Source organism: Tachypleus tridentatus, chromosome 9 (genome assembly GCF_004210375.1).
Source record: "Tachypleus tridentatus isolate NWPU-2018 chromosome 9, ASM421037v1, whole genome shotgun sequence".
Classification (NCBI taxonomy): Eukaryota; Metazoa; Arthropoda; class Merostomata; order Xiphosura; family Limulidae; genus Tachypleus; species Tachypleus tridentatus.
The window spans coordinates 45485707-45503214 of NC_134833.1; the positions used below are offsets into that span (position 1 = coordinate 45485707).

Consider the following 17508-nt stretch of genomic DNA (forward strand, 5'->3'; position numbering starts at 1 on the left):
TGTATTTAACTTGATATGGCAGGAGAATGCTTTTCCTGATGCTTGATGCCATGCTATTGTACTCCCTTTTCATAAGCCTGAGAAGGATACCAAAATTCCTTCAAACTACTGTCCAATTGCTTTAATGAGCTGTTTCTGTAAGACCTTAGAGAGGATGGTTAATACTCATCTTATTTGGTTTCTTGAATCAAACAACCACCTCTCACCCACCAAGTGTGGGTTCTGATGACAGAGCTTCGCCATGGACAACCTGATTTGACTTGAAACATCAATCAGGGAAACTTTTCTCAAGTGATGACATCTTGTTTCTATATTTTTTTACCTTGAAAAAGCTTATGATATAACGTGGAGGTATGGCATCTTGTGACACCACCACTTGTATGGGTTGTGTGGCCATTTACCCATTTGTATTAAAGATTTTTAATGAACCAGCAATTCTAAGTTTGTATGTTGTAAACACTTTTCTGCTCTTTCCCACAGTCTTTTCAGGGCTGTGTCTTGAACGTTACACTTTTTATTGTAAAAATTAATGCCATAAGTGGACAACTCCCCCTACAGTTGAAAATGGTCTCTATGTCAATGACTTCCACATTTTGTGTCAATAAACGTGAGGTTTATTGAATGGCAGCTACAGACTGCCCTCAATCACTTACTGAAGTGGACAACAGCAAATGGTTTTACCTTTTCTCACTCCAGAACCATTTGTATGTACCCCTGCTTCCAATGGGATTATTCACCCTGATCCCAAGCTCCGTCTCGGAAAAGTAGTGGTGCCCGTGGTCCCCGAAGCAAGGTTCTTGGGGCTCAACTTTGGCTGTAAGCTGACCTTTATTCCACACATAAGCAGCTATGTGTCATGTGTACAAAGGCACTGAACATCTTCTGTGTTCTCTTTTCCATTTCTTGGAGAGCAGATTGATGTTCTATGCTTAAAATCTGTCGTGCCTTTTTTTGATCAAACTGGACTATGAGTGTCTGGTCTATGGCTCTGCCAGTATCTCGGCCTTGAAGATGTTGGATCCTGTTCACCATCAGGGGCTTTGGCTCTGCACAGAGACCTTCTGCAGTTTTCCAGTCTAGTGTTTGTATATGAGTCTTATGAACCTCCTCTTTACCTTCACCATTTGCAAACGTCTTTACTGTGTTCTTTAAAACTTTGAAGCTTACCACAGCATCCTACCTGGAGTTTTGTTTTCCTTTCTCAATGGGCCAAGTGTTTTCAGAATAAGTGGTGTGCCATTGTTCCTTTTGATCTATGTTTCCAAGTACAGTTGGATGAATTGGGTCTTTCCTTGGATAACATAGCTTTATCCACTGATCAACCCATCCCCAAATGCGACCTCTCTTTGAGCCATCTGAAAAAGACAGATACCCTTAATTGAAAGTATAACCTTTTGTTTGCCAAACATCTTTTGAACCATCCTTCCATTTCCTTTTATACAGATGGTTTGAAATCATGTGACTCTGTGGGCTCTGCCATGGTTTGGTGGTTGCAAACAGAATCCACCTCTGCAGTTTCTGTGTTCACAGCCAAATTGTACAGCATTTCTCTTGCTCTGGATGCCTTTGTCTGGATGAATTGTCTTGGTAAGATCTTGGAGAGGATGACTACTGCTCATCTTGTTTGGTTCCTTGAATCAAACAACCTTCTCTCACTCACTTGTGGATTCCAAAAACAATGCTAAATGATAGACCACTTAATTCACCTTGAAATGTCAATTGTATGTTAGGAATTCCAAAGTTTACATCACTACTTTGAGAGTTACAGGTGATCTGATGACAGATTTATTTGCTTTTATGTGTCAGGAGATCAAGTGTTATATGGTGCTTATTAATTTCAGGTATGTATCCCTTCCAGAATATTTGGGTTCATGCTAATCATTTAACTTCACTGTAATGTGGGGGGAATAGCTTGGTGTGGCCCCATTATAACTTTGGCATATTTTGCCTTTTCGCCCCATCAGGCTGTTTATCAGTTTTTATATCAGCAGTTCTTAAGTTTATTGTTATCTATTTGGGGAATGAATCCCAAATGATTTTGGGGTATTTGATACAATTCAAGAAATTATTGGGCCTCAGATGTCTTTGACTAACCAACATTCCACACTTACAAAGGTTGTAAGCACTTGTCTCTATTGGAGCTTCATTTGCACCCCTTTCAAGAAAAAAAAAAACAATCCTCAAGGTAGATTACTGTATATGGTGAGGGGAGCTTCCAGAGAAGGTTCTGTACTTTCAGTTTGCCTTATCTGGGATCTGAATATCAATTCACATGTGTGTGTAGCAATCTGTGAAAGGAAGGAGAGAATCCTGGTGATTGAGGGGTTGAACACCAGCACACAATTTTAACCTTGAATTCCTGTAGATGGGCAGACTTGGGGTGACCATCCAGGGTCAGTTGGCTGGTCCACTTGGGCTAGGGTTAACCAAGTACCAGGTTTGATGTTCTCAACAGGTATTGTGGACATTATATCTGATGCTGGTGTTTGAGTATAATGCTCACGAAACCCTGGTGTTGCTGTAGTGTCCTTGTTTGAAATTGTAGTGCATCCCCTCCTAGGGCTCCATGGAAGGTGGGGTCAGTGGGCACTGAAATGTAGCATCTTTATTATGGATACCCCCTTTTATGAAAAAACAGATCATAAGAAAATGACCACACATGGACGACTATTGTACAGTCATCACAGTCAGATTTTGTACCTCAATTTCTAATTATCCATTCTTTATCTGAGAATTCTTCAGGACAGATGTCTTCCTTTTTTATTAAAAAGGGATTAGAGGGGCTTGCTGGCTCCCTGAAGTCAGTAAAGGAGTTGTGATCTGAAAATATTATGGTGGAAACATCTTCACCTCAACATACCAAGTTTCTCTTGAAATTGAAGGAAATACTCATTGAGGTTACTCCCCATACAACTGTAAAGTATTCCAGAGGGGTACAGGCGAAATGGATTTAAAGAGTATTCCTGACTCAACGATCCTCACTGATTTCTCTAACCAAGGCATTTCTACAGTCTGCTGAATCTCCACTCACAAAGATGGAAGTACAGTACCTACTATTATTCTGATATTGACATTTACACCACCACGTCCTCCTGCCCCAGTGAAAGCAGGTTACCTGAACTGTAAGGTATGTCCATACATTCCCAACTCTCTCAGATGTTTCCAGTGTCAATGGTTTGGCCACTGAAAAACATCATGTTCTAGTTGTTTAACAGGTACTCATTGTAGTGGCAAAGACCACAATGCATATGAATGCAAACTATAACCATGCTGTTTTAACTGTAGTGGTTCACACCCCACTTACTCTATTTCTTGCCCTAAATGGGTGGAGGAGAAAGAGGTGCAGTATCTTCTGCTCAGAGGCTTGGAAGCTATTGTCCCCAACTTCATTTTGGACACATGTTGCTGTACTCCATTTTACTGAGGAATCCTTTGGCCTCCATGATTAAAAGAGATGACAAATTTATGTCTACTTCCATCTTTGTCCTTGAAACTCCTTCCAATGACTGCCCAGTTTCACTTCCTTTGGCTTTAGGTGTTTCCTTGGGTTCATCTTCTTCTGCAGCCCTGAGAAGTGAAACAACCATTCATTCATGCTGGAACCTTAGTCTGCAGACAGAGACCTGAGTACTTGACCTAGGGGAGGGTCCATGTAGGTCGATAGAAAAAAAAAAGATCAAAAAGAGAAGGGTTCTCTGCCACATTATCCATGTAAATAAAAATGGCCACTCTGATCCAGTGGAACTGTCAGGGTTTTTGTTCAAATATAGACAACATTAAGGATTTGATTGATGCTTATCATCCTGTGTGTCTCTCCTTACAGGAAATATTTCTGAAACCTGTTGATACAATCATTCTTTAGCAGTTTTCTTTGTACAAAAATGACTGGTTGTGTGATGAATGAATGCATGTTGGGGTGGCACTGCTGGTTAATCAGCATGTGCCCACTTTTTCTTTGCAACTTGATTCACCCTTGAAGGGCTGTAGCCATCTGAGATTCCTTGGGTTTTACCACTGTATATTCTCTCTTCCTGGCTTCTAAAGAGACCTATGTTCAGTCAGATCTTGATGTCCTCATTGAGCAGTTACTGTCTCCCTTTTTAATCCTGCAGGATTTTAATGGGCTTAATTTCCTCTGGAGTGGTGAGGTATATTGATGGGAGGGGTCATTCCATAGAGCATATGCTCTTGAAACACAACCTATCTCTCTTCAATACTGGTTCTTATTTTCATGCACCTAGGCAGTTTTTTATTGCTATTGATCTTTCTACCTGCTCCCTTTACTTTTCTCTTATGTTTCTCAGAGGATTAACAGTGACTGTACCCTATCTGCATTCCTTGATGGAAGTTGGATCGGGCCAACTGGCCCTCTTTTGCTGCTGTTTCAAAACTTGATCCTACCATCATTTGTAAATTATCAATAGATGACTATGTGGCAGCAGTGACTCACTGTATTGCCTAGGCAGCTGCTCAGTGTATTCCTAAAACCTGAACATGTTTCCCACAGAATCCTTGCCTTGGTGGAATACTGTCTACCACATGGCAAGGAAAGCTCAAATACAGGCTTGGGATACCTTTCGTACATATCCAATACTTTTAAACTGCATTGCATTTCAGCAGGCCTGTGCATCTGCTCAGCAAACCAGATGTCAAAGCCAGAGGAATATTTGATTAAATACACCTCTAGCATCTCTTCTACCACCTATCGCAAAGTTATATGACACAATATTTAAAAGGTTAGTAGACAGTATACTTCTGTTCCCCTTTCAATCTTGCTCTCTGATGGCCAGGAAATTGCTGATGCCCAAAGCATCACCAATACTCTTGGTGAAAGCTTTTCTCATGTATCTAGCACTTTTTCTTCATCCCCCATCTTCTTAGCCATCAAGACACTGGCAGAGCAATCATCTCTTTCATTTTTGGCTGATCATCTCTGTGATTATAATCACCCCTTTACATTGGTGGAACTCAAGCTTGCTCTTCATCGGTCTGGACCCTATGATATTCATTATGAAATGTTGTGCCATCTCTCTCCTATCTCTCTTGCAATTCTTCTGGTTGTATTTAACTTGATATGGCAGGAGAATGCTTTTCCTGATGCTTGATGCCATGCTATTGTACTCCCTTTTCATAAGCCTGAGAAGGATACCAAAATTCCTTCAAACTACTGTCCAATTGCTTTAATGAGCTGTTTCTGTAAGACCTTAGAGAGGATGGTTAATACTCATCTTATTTGGTTTCTTGAATCAAACAACCACCTCTCACCCACCAAGTGTGGGTTCTGATGACAGAGCTTCGCCATGGACAACCTGATTTGACTTGAAACATCAATCAGGGAAACTTTTCTCAAGTGATGACATCTTGTTTCTATATTTTTTTACCTTGAAAAAGCTTATGATATAACGTGGAGGTATGGCATCTTGTGACACCACCACTTGTATGGGTTGTGTGGCCATTTACCCATTTGTATTAAAGATTTTTAATGAACCAGCAATTCTAAGTTTGTATGTTGTAAACACTTTTCTGCTCTTTCCCACAGTCTTTTCAGGGCTGTGTCTTGAACGTTACACTTTTTATTGTAAAAATTAATGCCATAAGTGGACAACTCCCCCTACAGTTGAAAATGGTCTCTATGTCAATGACTTCCACATTTTGTGTCAATAAACGGAGGTTTATTGAATGGCAGCTACAGACTGCCCTCAATCACTTACTGAAGTGGACAACAGCAAATGGTTTTACCTTTTCTCACTCCAGAACCATTTGTATGTACCCCTGCTTCCAATGGGATTATTCACCCTGATCCCAAGCTCCGTCTCGGAAAAGTAGTGGTGCCCGTGGTCCCCGAAGCAAGGTTCTTGGGGCTCAACTTTGGCTGTAAGCTGACCTTTATTCCACACATAAGCAGCTATGTGTCATGTGTACAAAGGCACTGAACATCTTCTGTGTTCTCTTTTCCATTTCTTGGAGAGCAGATTGATGTTCTATGCTTAAAATCTGTCGTGCCTTTTTTTGATCAAACTGGACTATGAGTGTCTGGTCTATGGCTCTGCCAGTATCTCGGCCTTGAAGATGTTGGATCCTGTTCACCATCAGGGGCTTTGGCTCTGCACAGAGACCTTCTGCAGTTTTCCAGTCTAGTGTTTGTATACGAGTCTTATGAACCTCCTCTTTACCTTCACCATTTGCAAACGTCTTTACTGTGTTCTTTAAAACTTTGAAGCTTACCACAGCATCCTACCTGGAGTTTTGTTTTCCTTTCTCAATGGGCCAAGTGTTTTCAGAATAAGTGGTGTGCCATTGTTCCTTTTGATCTATGTTTCCAAGTACAGTTGGATGAATTGGGTCTTTCCTTGGATAACATAGCTTTATCCACTGATCAACCCATCCCCAAATGCGACCTCTCTTTGAGCCATCTGAAAAAGACAGATACCCTTAATTGAAAGTATAACCTTTTGTTTGCCAAACATCTTTTGAACCATCCTTCCATTTCCTTTTATACAGATGGTTTGAAATCATGTGACTCTGTGGGCTCTGCCATGGTTTGGTGGTTGCAAACAGAATCCACCTCTGCAGTTTCTGTGTTCACAGCCAAATTGTACAGCATTTCTCTTGCTCTGGATGCCTTTGTCTGGATGAATTGTCTTGGTAAGATCTTGGAGAGGATGACTACTGCTCATCTTGTTTGGTTCCTTGAATCAAACAACCTTCTCTCACTCACTTGTGGATTCCAAAAACAATGCTAAATGATAGACCACTTAATTCACCTTGAAATGTCAATTGTATGTTAGAATTCCAAAGTTTACATCACTACTTTGAGAGTTACAGGTGATCTGATGACAGATTTATTTGCTTTTATGTGTCAGGAGATCAAGTGTTATATGGTGCTTATTAATTTCAGGTATGTATCCCTTCCAGAATATTTGGGTTCATGCTAATCATTTAACTTCACTGTAATGTGGGGGGAATAGCTTGGTGTGGCCCCCATTATAACTTTGGCATATTTTGCCTTTTCGTCCCATCAGGCTGTTTATCAGTTTTTATATCAGCAGTTCTTAAGTTTATTGTTATCTATTTGGGGAATGAATCCCAAATGATTTTGGGGTATTTGATACAATTCAAGAAATTATTGGGCCTCAGATGTCTTTGACTAACCAACATTCCACACTTACAAAGGTTGTAAGCACTTGTCTCTATTGGAGCTTCATTTGCACCCCTTTCAAGAAAAAACAATCCTCAAGGTAGATTACTGTATATGGTGAGGGGAGCTTCCAGAGAAGGTTCTGTACTTTCAGTTTGCCTTATCTGGGATCTGAATATCAATTCACATGTGTGTGTAGCAATCTGTGAAAGGAAGGAGAGAATCCTGGTGATTGAGGGGTTGAACACCAGCACACAATTTTAACCTTGAATTCCTGTAGATGGGCAGACTTGGGGTGACCATCCAGGGTCAGTTGGCTGGTCCACTTGGGCTAGGGTTAACCAAGTACCAGGTTTGATGTTCTCAACAGGTATTGTGGACATTATATCTGATGCTGGTGTTTGAGTATAATGCTCACGAAACCCTGGTGTTGCTGTAGTGTCCTTGTTTGAAATTGTAGTGCATCCCCTCCTAGGGCTCCATGGAAGGTGGGGTCAGTGGGCACTGAAATGTAGCATCTTTGGAAAAATGCAGTTTTCCAGTCTAGTGTTTGTATACGAGTCTTATGAACCTCCTCTTTACCTTCACCATTTGCAAACGTCTTTACTGTGTTCTTTAAAACTTTGAAGCTTACCACAGCATCCTACCTGGAGTTTTGTTTTCCTTTCTCAATGGGCCAAGTGTTTTCAGAATAAGTGGTGTGCCATTGTTCCTTTTGATCTATGTTTCCAAGTACAGTTGGATGAATTGGGTCTTTCCTTGGATAACATAGCTTTATCCACTGATCAACCCATCCCCAAATGCGACCTCTCTTTGAGCCATCTGAAAAAGACAGATACCCTTAATTGAAAGTATAACCTTTTGTTTGCCAAACATCTTTTGAACCATCCTTCCATTTCCTTTTATACAGATGGTTTGAAATCATGTGACTCTGTGGGCTCTGCCATGGTTTGGTGGTTGCAAACAGAATCCACCTCTGCAGTTTCTGTGTTCACAGCCAAATTGTACAGCATTTCTCTTGCTCTGGATGCCTTTGATTCAGGCTTATACACCGAGTTCACTTTCTTTTGGTTGCCTATTCCTTATTATTCACTGTCTCTAACAGTTGATACATTCATCCTCGATGAGTCATACAAATATCTTTACTTGCCCCACACATCTTATTATTTTACTGAGTGTTTTATTGTCCAATCCAGTACTTGTGAAGTCATCATGATTGTTGTCTTAGGATCAGATCAACCTTGTTTTGCAATATTATGTCTACCACTTCTCTTCCTTCTTTTTTTTGTCTGTTTTTTCCTCCCTTCATCAATGCTGATCACATTTTTCATCCAAATCTTCATGTTTTGTGTCTTTACACCTTCCTTTCATCAGGCCCTTGGCAACACAGTTCAGTTACACTTGTCAAGTGGTTTCATTGTTAGCTATCTTCATTTATCCATTTTACCTTATGATGTAGACAGAACAAGTGACAGGTCCTCCACAGACAGTAAACTACTGGGGGTTTCCTGCTGATTGGCCTACCCTGGCTCTTCAACTGTGGTGCTTTGTTCTCCTCACTTTCTGGATATTGGGTGGTTTTTATCCCATACTTTTTGTTTTTTCAATACCATATTGTTTCTATTTTCCATGTTCTTTCCATGCTCATGCTTTTCTTCCAGTTACATTGTTGTCACTGGCATTCTACTTTCTGGATTTAGTCATTCATTTGGTAAATCCTTTCCTTACTTTACCACTTTCTAATGTTCATTGTTGTCTTTCCCATACTACATAATTCCTTCTCTTAACCTGTCAACATTAGTGGGCTGACTTGTTTGCCATTGACATTTCATGTACCCTTCTCCCACTATCTGTCTTCCCTTTATCAAGTTTGTTCCTCCTTCTGCAGACCTCAGCAGCTTGAGATGGCTGTTCCTCCTATTCTCATATTTCCCTTCCTTCTCTTTTCCATCTCTACCTTTCACTAAATCCAAATAGACTTGTGTGCCCAGTCAAGGGTCTTTATTCTTCAAGAGCCTGTTTCAATACCTTCAGCAATACATGATCCTTGATTACAAGAAGCCAACTTGAAACAAAACTTTATCTAAAAATGACTGGTATGGGTATTAACCCTTTTATTGATAAGGAGAGAACCTAGGAAGGTTGAAATGTTGTTCTCTCTCTATCAATAAAACCAGCCTTTCTGAAATACATAATCTAGTCTCTTTATCCCCTGATAATCATCATCCCTTTTTGATCTTTCCTTTACCAGTTAGGTCCACCTTTTGATTTGACTGGCTTATTCTTTCCTACTGTTATTCCTCCTAAACTTGTTCTAGTTGTCTTTCTATTTAATCATAAACCTTATTCTTTCCCTTCTTTCTCATCTTCATCGTCAGATTCAGAAGATTATGCATTCTGTCATGTTCACCATTCATTGCATGCTTATCTCTCACTGTCTTCATCATCTCACGGTTTTCTCCTTGTTGGGATTTTGTTTATTTGTGACTGTTCTTTACATTTTGGTGTGGCTTTACCTGATAAAGTTTATTTATCCTTTTTTTTAGGAGCCCTTATCTCACTGTTTATCACAGGGATTCCATTCAGAGTTGAGTGGTGACTGACCAGGTAGTCTTATAACTTTTAATCCTCATTGTAAAACATGTTGACTTGCACTCTCTTGTACATCTCATCATTGAGATGGAGTGTTCTACAAGATTGCTTGAATATGAATAACCTTGCAATAATTGCTTCATAAATATGTTTGTTGTGAACCATACCACACATTGACTACAACAAAAGTTGATTGCTGCCTATCCCTGCCGTGTCTGAAGTGAATAATTTGGTATTCTCTGCTTTTCAAAATTGGGTTTTGTAATCACCTATAGTACTGTCTCTGCTGATGTTTCTCTGGACTTTTCACTGCATTGTCACCCTGCTTTTTTGAATGGAATATGCAAGTCCATGCCACTTTTCAGTTTCAAGCTGTTGGGATGATTAATCCAACAATACAGCCTCCAAAGGAGTTGAGCCATCTACTTCCTGGATGACATGGTCTCCTGACACCATTTACAAACCACTGGAGTTGAGCCATCACACTCACAGATGATGTGGTCTCCTTATAACATTTACCCAACTAATTAGTTGAGCTGTCAACTTACGGGATAATTTTGTCTCCCAATTCCTTTCACTCAAACAGTGGAGTTGAGCCATCGCCTGAGTGATATGGCTTCCTGGTACATGTAACACATACACCAAAGTTGAGATGTCACAGTTGCAGTTCACTCTCTTGATTGGGAGCCCTCATCCTACCTTTGTGTGGAAATTGGTTCCCAGCACTGAGGTTTTGGATTAGATTGAACCAATTATCATAAGTCCTCATGCAAGTTTGTTTTGTCTATTTTCCTTCCTTAGTTGCTCCATATGTGTATTGGTCACAGCAGTGGTATGTAGGATTGTTCCAGCTCTTTGCTTGACTATCTCTTGTTCTCTTCTTATGGAGATGTTATTGATTCTGGATGGTATTAGTTTATACCATGGAAGAGGTGATTCAGTGCTATAGATATCCTTTTGATACCTGATAAAAATTCCCAGATTGATTAGTCAGTAATGATTTTTGTGCATACCTAGAAATCAATGTAGGTCTTAATCTCCAGTTCTTAGATTTGAGATGAAGATGAAATGGTCCTCCTTCTACCCTTGTGGCTATGTCATTTCCACTTGAGGAGGTTTTGGACTTACTGAGTATGAGGTTACATTTCCCCTCTTCTGATCTTTGCATTTTTAGTGCTATGCATTTGTACACAGAATAGAAATAGTTACAGTTTAAAGCTGATATTTGATATTGTTTAAAATTATGTTTTTATAGTGTGTTTTGTGAACAATTAATAGGACCACTTAATTACTATTACAGAACCAACTATGAGACTGAATGTTCGTCTTTGTAGACAGCATTTGGGTAGGATGTTCAAGGCTAAGTGGAGAGTTCAAAGTCAAAGACAAGTGATTGATATTGGAATACCTTCAATGTTGCAAGAGCAGAATGTTCCAATTTTGAATGCTTTAGATGTAGTGAAGGAAGTTGACCCTGAAGTTATAGACAAGTAAGTATTAATAGCTAATTTTGATTGAATTGTATGATAAACCTATTGACATAACAAAAGTTGTACCATTTCCACATATACTTAAATGACAAGAATGTCCTCTTATTTGCATTTCCTAATTATGTTTGCAACATCCATTCTTTCCCTGCATTTGGTGATCGGAACTATTAGAAATAGAATATCCCACTTTCACTAAGTAAGATTTTTTTCATTTTGATTCACTGTATTGAAATTTTGTTGCTAAGGCATTATTTTTCAAGTGCATTTATTATTTTGTATTGTTAACCTTTATTTAGCTATAAATAAGTTATGGAATATTTGATGATAATATTTCTCCCAATCTGTTTTTTGCAGATTCCATTTACTAGCTTATTCTCACATACAGGAGTTGTTTTTTCATTATTTATTATTTCTGTTGTGTTTGGAGGTACTTAAAACTAACTGTGGCCTTTTAGCTCTTGGGTCTTCTGATGAATTATGTGTCAGTCTTCTAGCCAATTTTGTAGGTTGTACATTTGATAGAAGAAATGAGTTGAGTTTACAACTACTGAATGAAAGTAAATATGATTTCCAAAATATGTTGCTAATTCTGAATTTCTTATATTTAAATTTTACATTTACCACCTTTTGAAAGTCACATAACTTTTTTTTTAGACTCAGGGGTTTAAAATTTACATAACCAATGCACTGTTGTCATAGTTTTTCAAGTATTGAAATATTACATTCTGAAGAAGTTTAACTTTGCTTGAGGAATTTCATTTTTTTAGTTGGCTTTCCTGATGAGTATTACATGGGCTATCTATATTCCTTTAGTTATGACCAATCAAAGTGAATATATTGCATGGATTAAATTAAAAAAAAAAAAAAATCATGTTGAAATGCAACTTTATAAGGAAATGTAATCTTTCTGACAGCTTTCCCTCAAGTGAATGTAATTTTATTTCATTATTTCCTTCTTTTTTTTTCCTGGTCTATGTTTCTACTTCTATGTATTTCTTTTGGTACAACTCACTCTTGCATGATTGTTATTCCCCTCCCTATGCTGCCACCATGGTCAGCAAATAACAAATTTGAACATAGCCATTTCTTACTTTTTATGTATTTAATAATTTCATATGGTAAATGTTTTTATGATTTGTTTATTTCCTATTGATTTTGCAAGGTTTTTTTTAAATATTTTATCTTTTCATGTATTGTTTTTTGATAATGTGGCTTTCAGTGTTTAAGATAACTGTTTGAAACCATATTTTGGTATAAGTTTTCTGATATTCTATACTTGGTTTATCAAACTTTAAAAGTTCCTTCCACTTGTTTTATAGTTCTGTCATTTCCTTACTGTGATTAAATTAAGTTTTGGATGACTTTGATTCCTTAGGTTTTACAAAAGTTTGAGAAGAATGTCACTTACTTATTTCTGTCAGTTTAACCTCTATTTTTATTTTGTTTTTATTTATTTAATATAAAAAAAATTGTAATATTCTTCAGCATGGATAATGCTGTGAACTTGAAATTTGATCTAACATTTGTTAATGTATTGCATTCTATTTCCCTTTTATTTCAATCACTGACCTTTGGTATCTTACTTTACTAAATTCAGCTATGCATACTGACCCCTAAAGGCACCCATTCTAAATAGTAGTATCTACTTGATTATTTGTAATCTGCCAGTTAGTGTTAGTTGATGTTGGTCTTTATGTGATGATAATATGTGTCCAAATACAGTTTACTTTGAAATGTACTGTTATAGTAAGGTTAATTAAAAACCTTTGATATTTTTCTTTGGTAATTTTGTCAGAAATCTCCATGTGCTATGTTTAAACTTGATACTTTATATAAGGATTACTCTTGCAGCCTTTGTAAGTTATTTTTCTGAAGACTGCATCCACCATTATAACAGTGACATAGAACTTTTCATAACCATTATATCTGCTTCATTTGTGCTGTACTTATAGATTTCCAGACTGAGTTTGTATATCACATAATACTGGCATGTCTAAAGATACAGTTCTATATGATGTACTCAGTTGAATATCATTTTTGTTTTTAAAAGTATGAATGGAAATTTTTATTTTTGAGTGTTTTAACATACTTAAACTTGTGCAGTCAAGTAAGTTACTCTTAATCAAAGGATGGTGATAGTAGCAATACAATAATTTTGTGAGGCTTATTTATAGTACAGTAAACTAAATAATTTAATTTACTGTAAGTTTGATTATCATCCAGTAGTGAAGCACTATTCACATTACAGCAACAGAAGTAAAGTTCTTTAAGTCTAAATTATTAATATTTCAATTTTTGTCATTTTGACATCTAGATATTGTGTTTTCAATACCATGTAAATTAGATTTTCTTTTATTATTTTCTAGAAATAACCTACCTGAACCTTTTTGTGAACCAGCACGTTTCAGAAAGAATGAAAATCATCCTGACTGGAAGGAAAACTCTGTGTTATTAATAAATCGAAATACAAGATTAGTTGAAGGTACATTTTGGTTTGAACAGTATTTAGGGTATTGTTTAGGATTTTTACAGTACTGCATTTTCTTCTGTATAATTTTTTTTCTTATGACAAAATCCATTCAAGTATCAAACATTTTAAGGATAAACTTTTAATTGAGCAGTTTAGGTATAGTTGCTTACAGCAACCTTGGAAGAAATCTTCATTTTTTTCAGCTTTATTATTGATTTGTATTTTAATATTTGTTGCTTATTTTTATAGTACTAAAAGGCAATTAAGAAATAATAATAATAATAATAATAACTTTCAATCAGAGTAAGCTATGCACTTAAGGTGAAACTAAGTCATCTTGGCAATTAGTGTAGTTAATTAAATGTACTTGTGTTTTTGCTCACAAAATAAAATGTACTGCTACATCAGTTTGATACCCTTATTGTTAATGGCATTATTTTTTGCTTTTGAAATGGCATGGTTACAATGGTAAGACATTTTATAATGAATGCACTTCTAATTTTAACGAAAAGGATAAATAAATGCCAATTCATTTAATTCACAGTAAATAAAATTGTGGTGGATTAAAAAACTGAAATATTAATGAATGCAAATACTTGAAACTTTGTCAGTGGACATTCTGCACTTATTCTTATGGAGATGTACATACACAGAAAAATGAAGTCAAACTTGTAAAATTTAGTAGTGAAATAGTTCCCATTTTCTTCTTTGTTCTAATATTCGAAATGTAAAAGCTTTAATTTCTGCAGAAAGTTGTTTAGGTTTGTTTCTTTATCAAAGAATGTAGCTTTAGTGTTTCCACATTTTGAGTTATTTAAAAATTTATTTCAACTGTCATTACAGTATTGTATTATAATATGCTGATTATAGGAAACAAATTAGTTTAACACGGAAAAATCTGATAAACATTTGGCAACCAATTTACATTATTATATTCCTAGCCTGAACTCTCTGTCATGATTGGCTAGTAGTGCATCACATGGTACAAAACCATTTTTAAAGTTGCCTTGAAAAGCTTGTCAACAAATCACATCAATGTTGCATGGTTGTCAAGGCTGTTGCCATGCATGCATACATCACAAAAGATCTTTGTAGACAATGGTTTTTTGCAGCACAGTGAAAATAGATTGAGTCACTTAGGCCTAACTTACAAACAGTGTCGGCAATCTTGCTAGCATTCTAGGCATATTTTGCAATGAAGTTAAATAGTTGTGTACTTTATACACTTAATGATATGATCATGTGATGATTGGCTGGTAAATTTTTGGAAAATTAGACAATTTCCAAACCTTATTGACATACTATTAAATTTTAAAATGAGATAAATTTTCAGTAAAATGTCAAATGTTAAGATTTACATGTAGGCATGGAATATGGGATAAACGTACAGTGCTAATTAATCAAATTTTATTAAAACTGTAAGCAACTAGATTGTTCATTGCCCTCATAATCAGTCAGTAAGTCAAGAAAAAATGTGGCATAAACTTGATGCCGAAAGCAGTATTAGTATCACAACAACAGAAATGTTTCTACATATGTACTAACAAGTGAGCTCAAAGACTGTAAATTTACCATTAGTAAGTGAAGATTTTCGTGATTTATAATACATTATGAAAAGCACTGTCCCACAGAATGCAGGACGAAAAAAGTGAATCAGCCTCTTTCAGGTAGAATAAGTGTATTTGTGTGCTTTTTCTTGTGAACTTTCTAAGAACTGCATGTCACCCAGTAACAGACAGACATGAACATGGCTGGTTATAAGTAGCTTCCTTCACATTCAGGGGACACTTGCTATCGTTGTCAGCAAATCTATACTGCTAAGAGCTACTGTGTGTCATATTTGCTTGATATCATGCATTATTTGTTTGTAGTTTACTAATTGAAGATACACTTTGATCATTTTGAGATACAACCAGTCTTTACTTAGTATTATTTACAGAATTTTGCACACAAAAGATTGAAAAAATGCATAATGCCGGGACAAAAAATACATTTGTAAAGCAAAAACATTGCAAATATGTGAAAACCATGATGTGTAATAATAAATCTTGTTTGCATTCTATTTAAATCTCACTTCAGAAAAAACATTTTATTTAAAAAAGAATAATGATTCATATAAGCCTGACCCATCCATCACAATTATGTCTGTTATGTTTATAAGATGGAATAAAAATAGCTTAGAAATAACTGGTATGTAAATGAGTCGTATAAGATAGGATCAACTACAGAATAAGTGTTTTTTTATGATTAGTGAATTATAACGTTATCCATAAATCAAGGTGCTTTTTCTTTTTTCTGCCTAATTTCATCTTGGTATGGATATCTGTACGTGGTGAGGGATTCTGCTAGAAAAGGTTCTGTATTTTCAGTTTACCTCAACTGGGATCTGAATGTCCACCCACATGGGAAGAAAGGATCCTGATGGTTGAGGGATCCAATCCCAACATGCTATTTTGGCCTTGAAATCCTGTAGGCAGTTGACTTTGGGGTGGTCCCCCAGTGCCAGTTGGCTGGTCCTGTTGGGCAAGGGTCAACCGAGTACCACTATTGGGTTTTCTAAATTAGTGTTGTGGATGTTGTGTGTGATGCTGATGTTTTGGTATAGTGTTCATGAAATCCTGGTGATGCTGCATTGTCCTTGTTAAGTAATGTAGTACATCCCCTTGTGGGACTATAAGGTGAATGGGGTCAATGAGCACTGAATCTATCTCCTTTTATTATGGATTCACCTATTGAAGAAAAAGAAAATAGTAAAAACACAATTCATTGATAAATGACTACATCTCTGATCACTGACCTTCAACTCCTTTTGATCCTGTATTTTGTTTTCTGTTTTTTTTTCTTATCTGACAAATCTTTAGGGCAAATATCTTTTTTTTTTTTTTTCTTCAGAAGGGATTAGAGAGGCTTGCTTACTTTCGAAAGTCAGACAGGAAGCGACAATCTGGGGATATCTTGGTGGAAACACACTAAACTCTTCTTGAATATGAAAGCCATTAGGTACATATCCATTGAGGCTACTCCCCATGTTACTTTGAATTATTCATGACAACTTATTGTTGAGAATTATCTGAAGAACATACCTGAGTCGGAGATTCTCGCTGGTTTCTTCAGTCAAGGAGTTTTTGTAGTGTGACATTTCTCCATTTGTAAGGATGGGATTATTCTGCTTACTGATGTTCAAATTTTTATGTTTGAATTGCAACATCCACCTGTAGCTGTCAAAGCAGGATATCTAAACTGTAAGGTACAGTCATATATTCCCAACCTTCACAAATGTTCCCAGTGTCAGTGGTTTAATCATTTGAAAATATCTAGTTGTGGTTCTGTCATGTTTGCTTATTGTGGTGGTAAAGAACAGGATGCTTGGGAATATGAATTAGACCCTCACTGTGCTTTTTTGTATTGGTTCCCACCCCTTTTTACTACCAATCTTGCCCTAAGTTGGTGGAGAAAGAGATACAATGTTTGAGAATAGTTAACAATTCTTACCCCGAGACTTGGAAGTTATTGTATCTCAGAATGGCTGGTATGTGTATTAACACTTTTATTGATAAGCAGAGAACAACATTTAGACCTTCCTAGGTCACCTTCAGATTAACAAAGAGAGAGTTTGCAGCTGACTGTTGCTGGACACATCTTAGGGATGAGAGCATAAACAGGTACAGGATTGTAGGGTGCATTGCAGTTGGATGTTAGGTTATTAATTTGTATGGGTATAAAGGTGTTTAATTTTGGTTTTAGTTGTTGGATAAGTAGAGCTTCTTTGATTTTGCATCTGCTTATATATGTTTCCATTCTTATTATCTGTGTGTTTT

General features: G+C 36.8%; 1 protein-coding gene across 6 annotated transcripts in view; it reads left to right on the forward strand.

Annotated features, from left to right (window-relative positions):
• The window catches only part of mRpL37 (mitochondrial ribosomal protein L37), an 81827-nt gene that overhangs the window by 12236 nt on the left and 52083 nt on the right, over window positions 1–17508 (forward strand). For all 6 annotated transcript variants that reach the window (XM_076454150.1, XM_076454145.1, XM_076454146.1 and 3 more), the window contains 2 exons: window positions 11031–11220; window positions 13587–13702. In XM_076454150.1, coding sequence (XP_076310265.1) covers window positions 11039–11220; window positions 13587–13702 — 298 coding nt within the window. In that variant the 5' untranslated portion in view covers window positions 11031–11038. The remainder of the gene's footprint in view (window positions 1–11030; window positions 11221–13586; window positions 13703–17508) is intronic.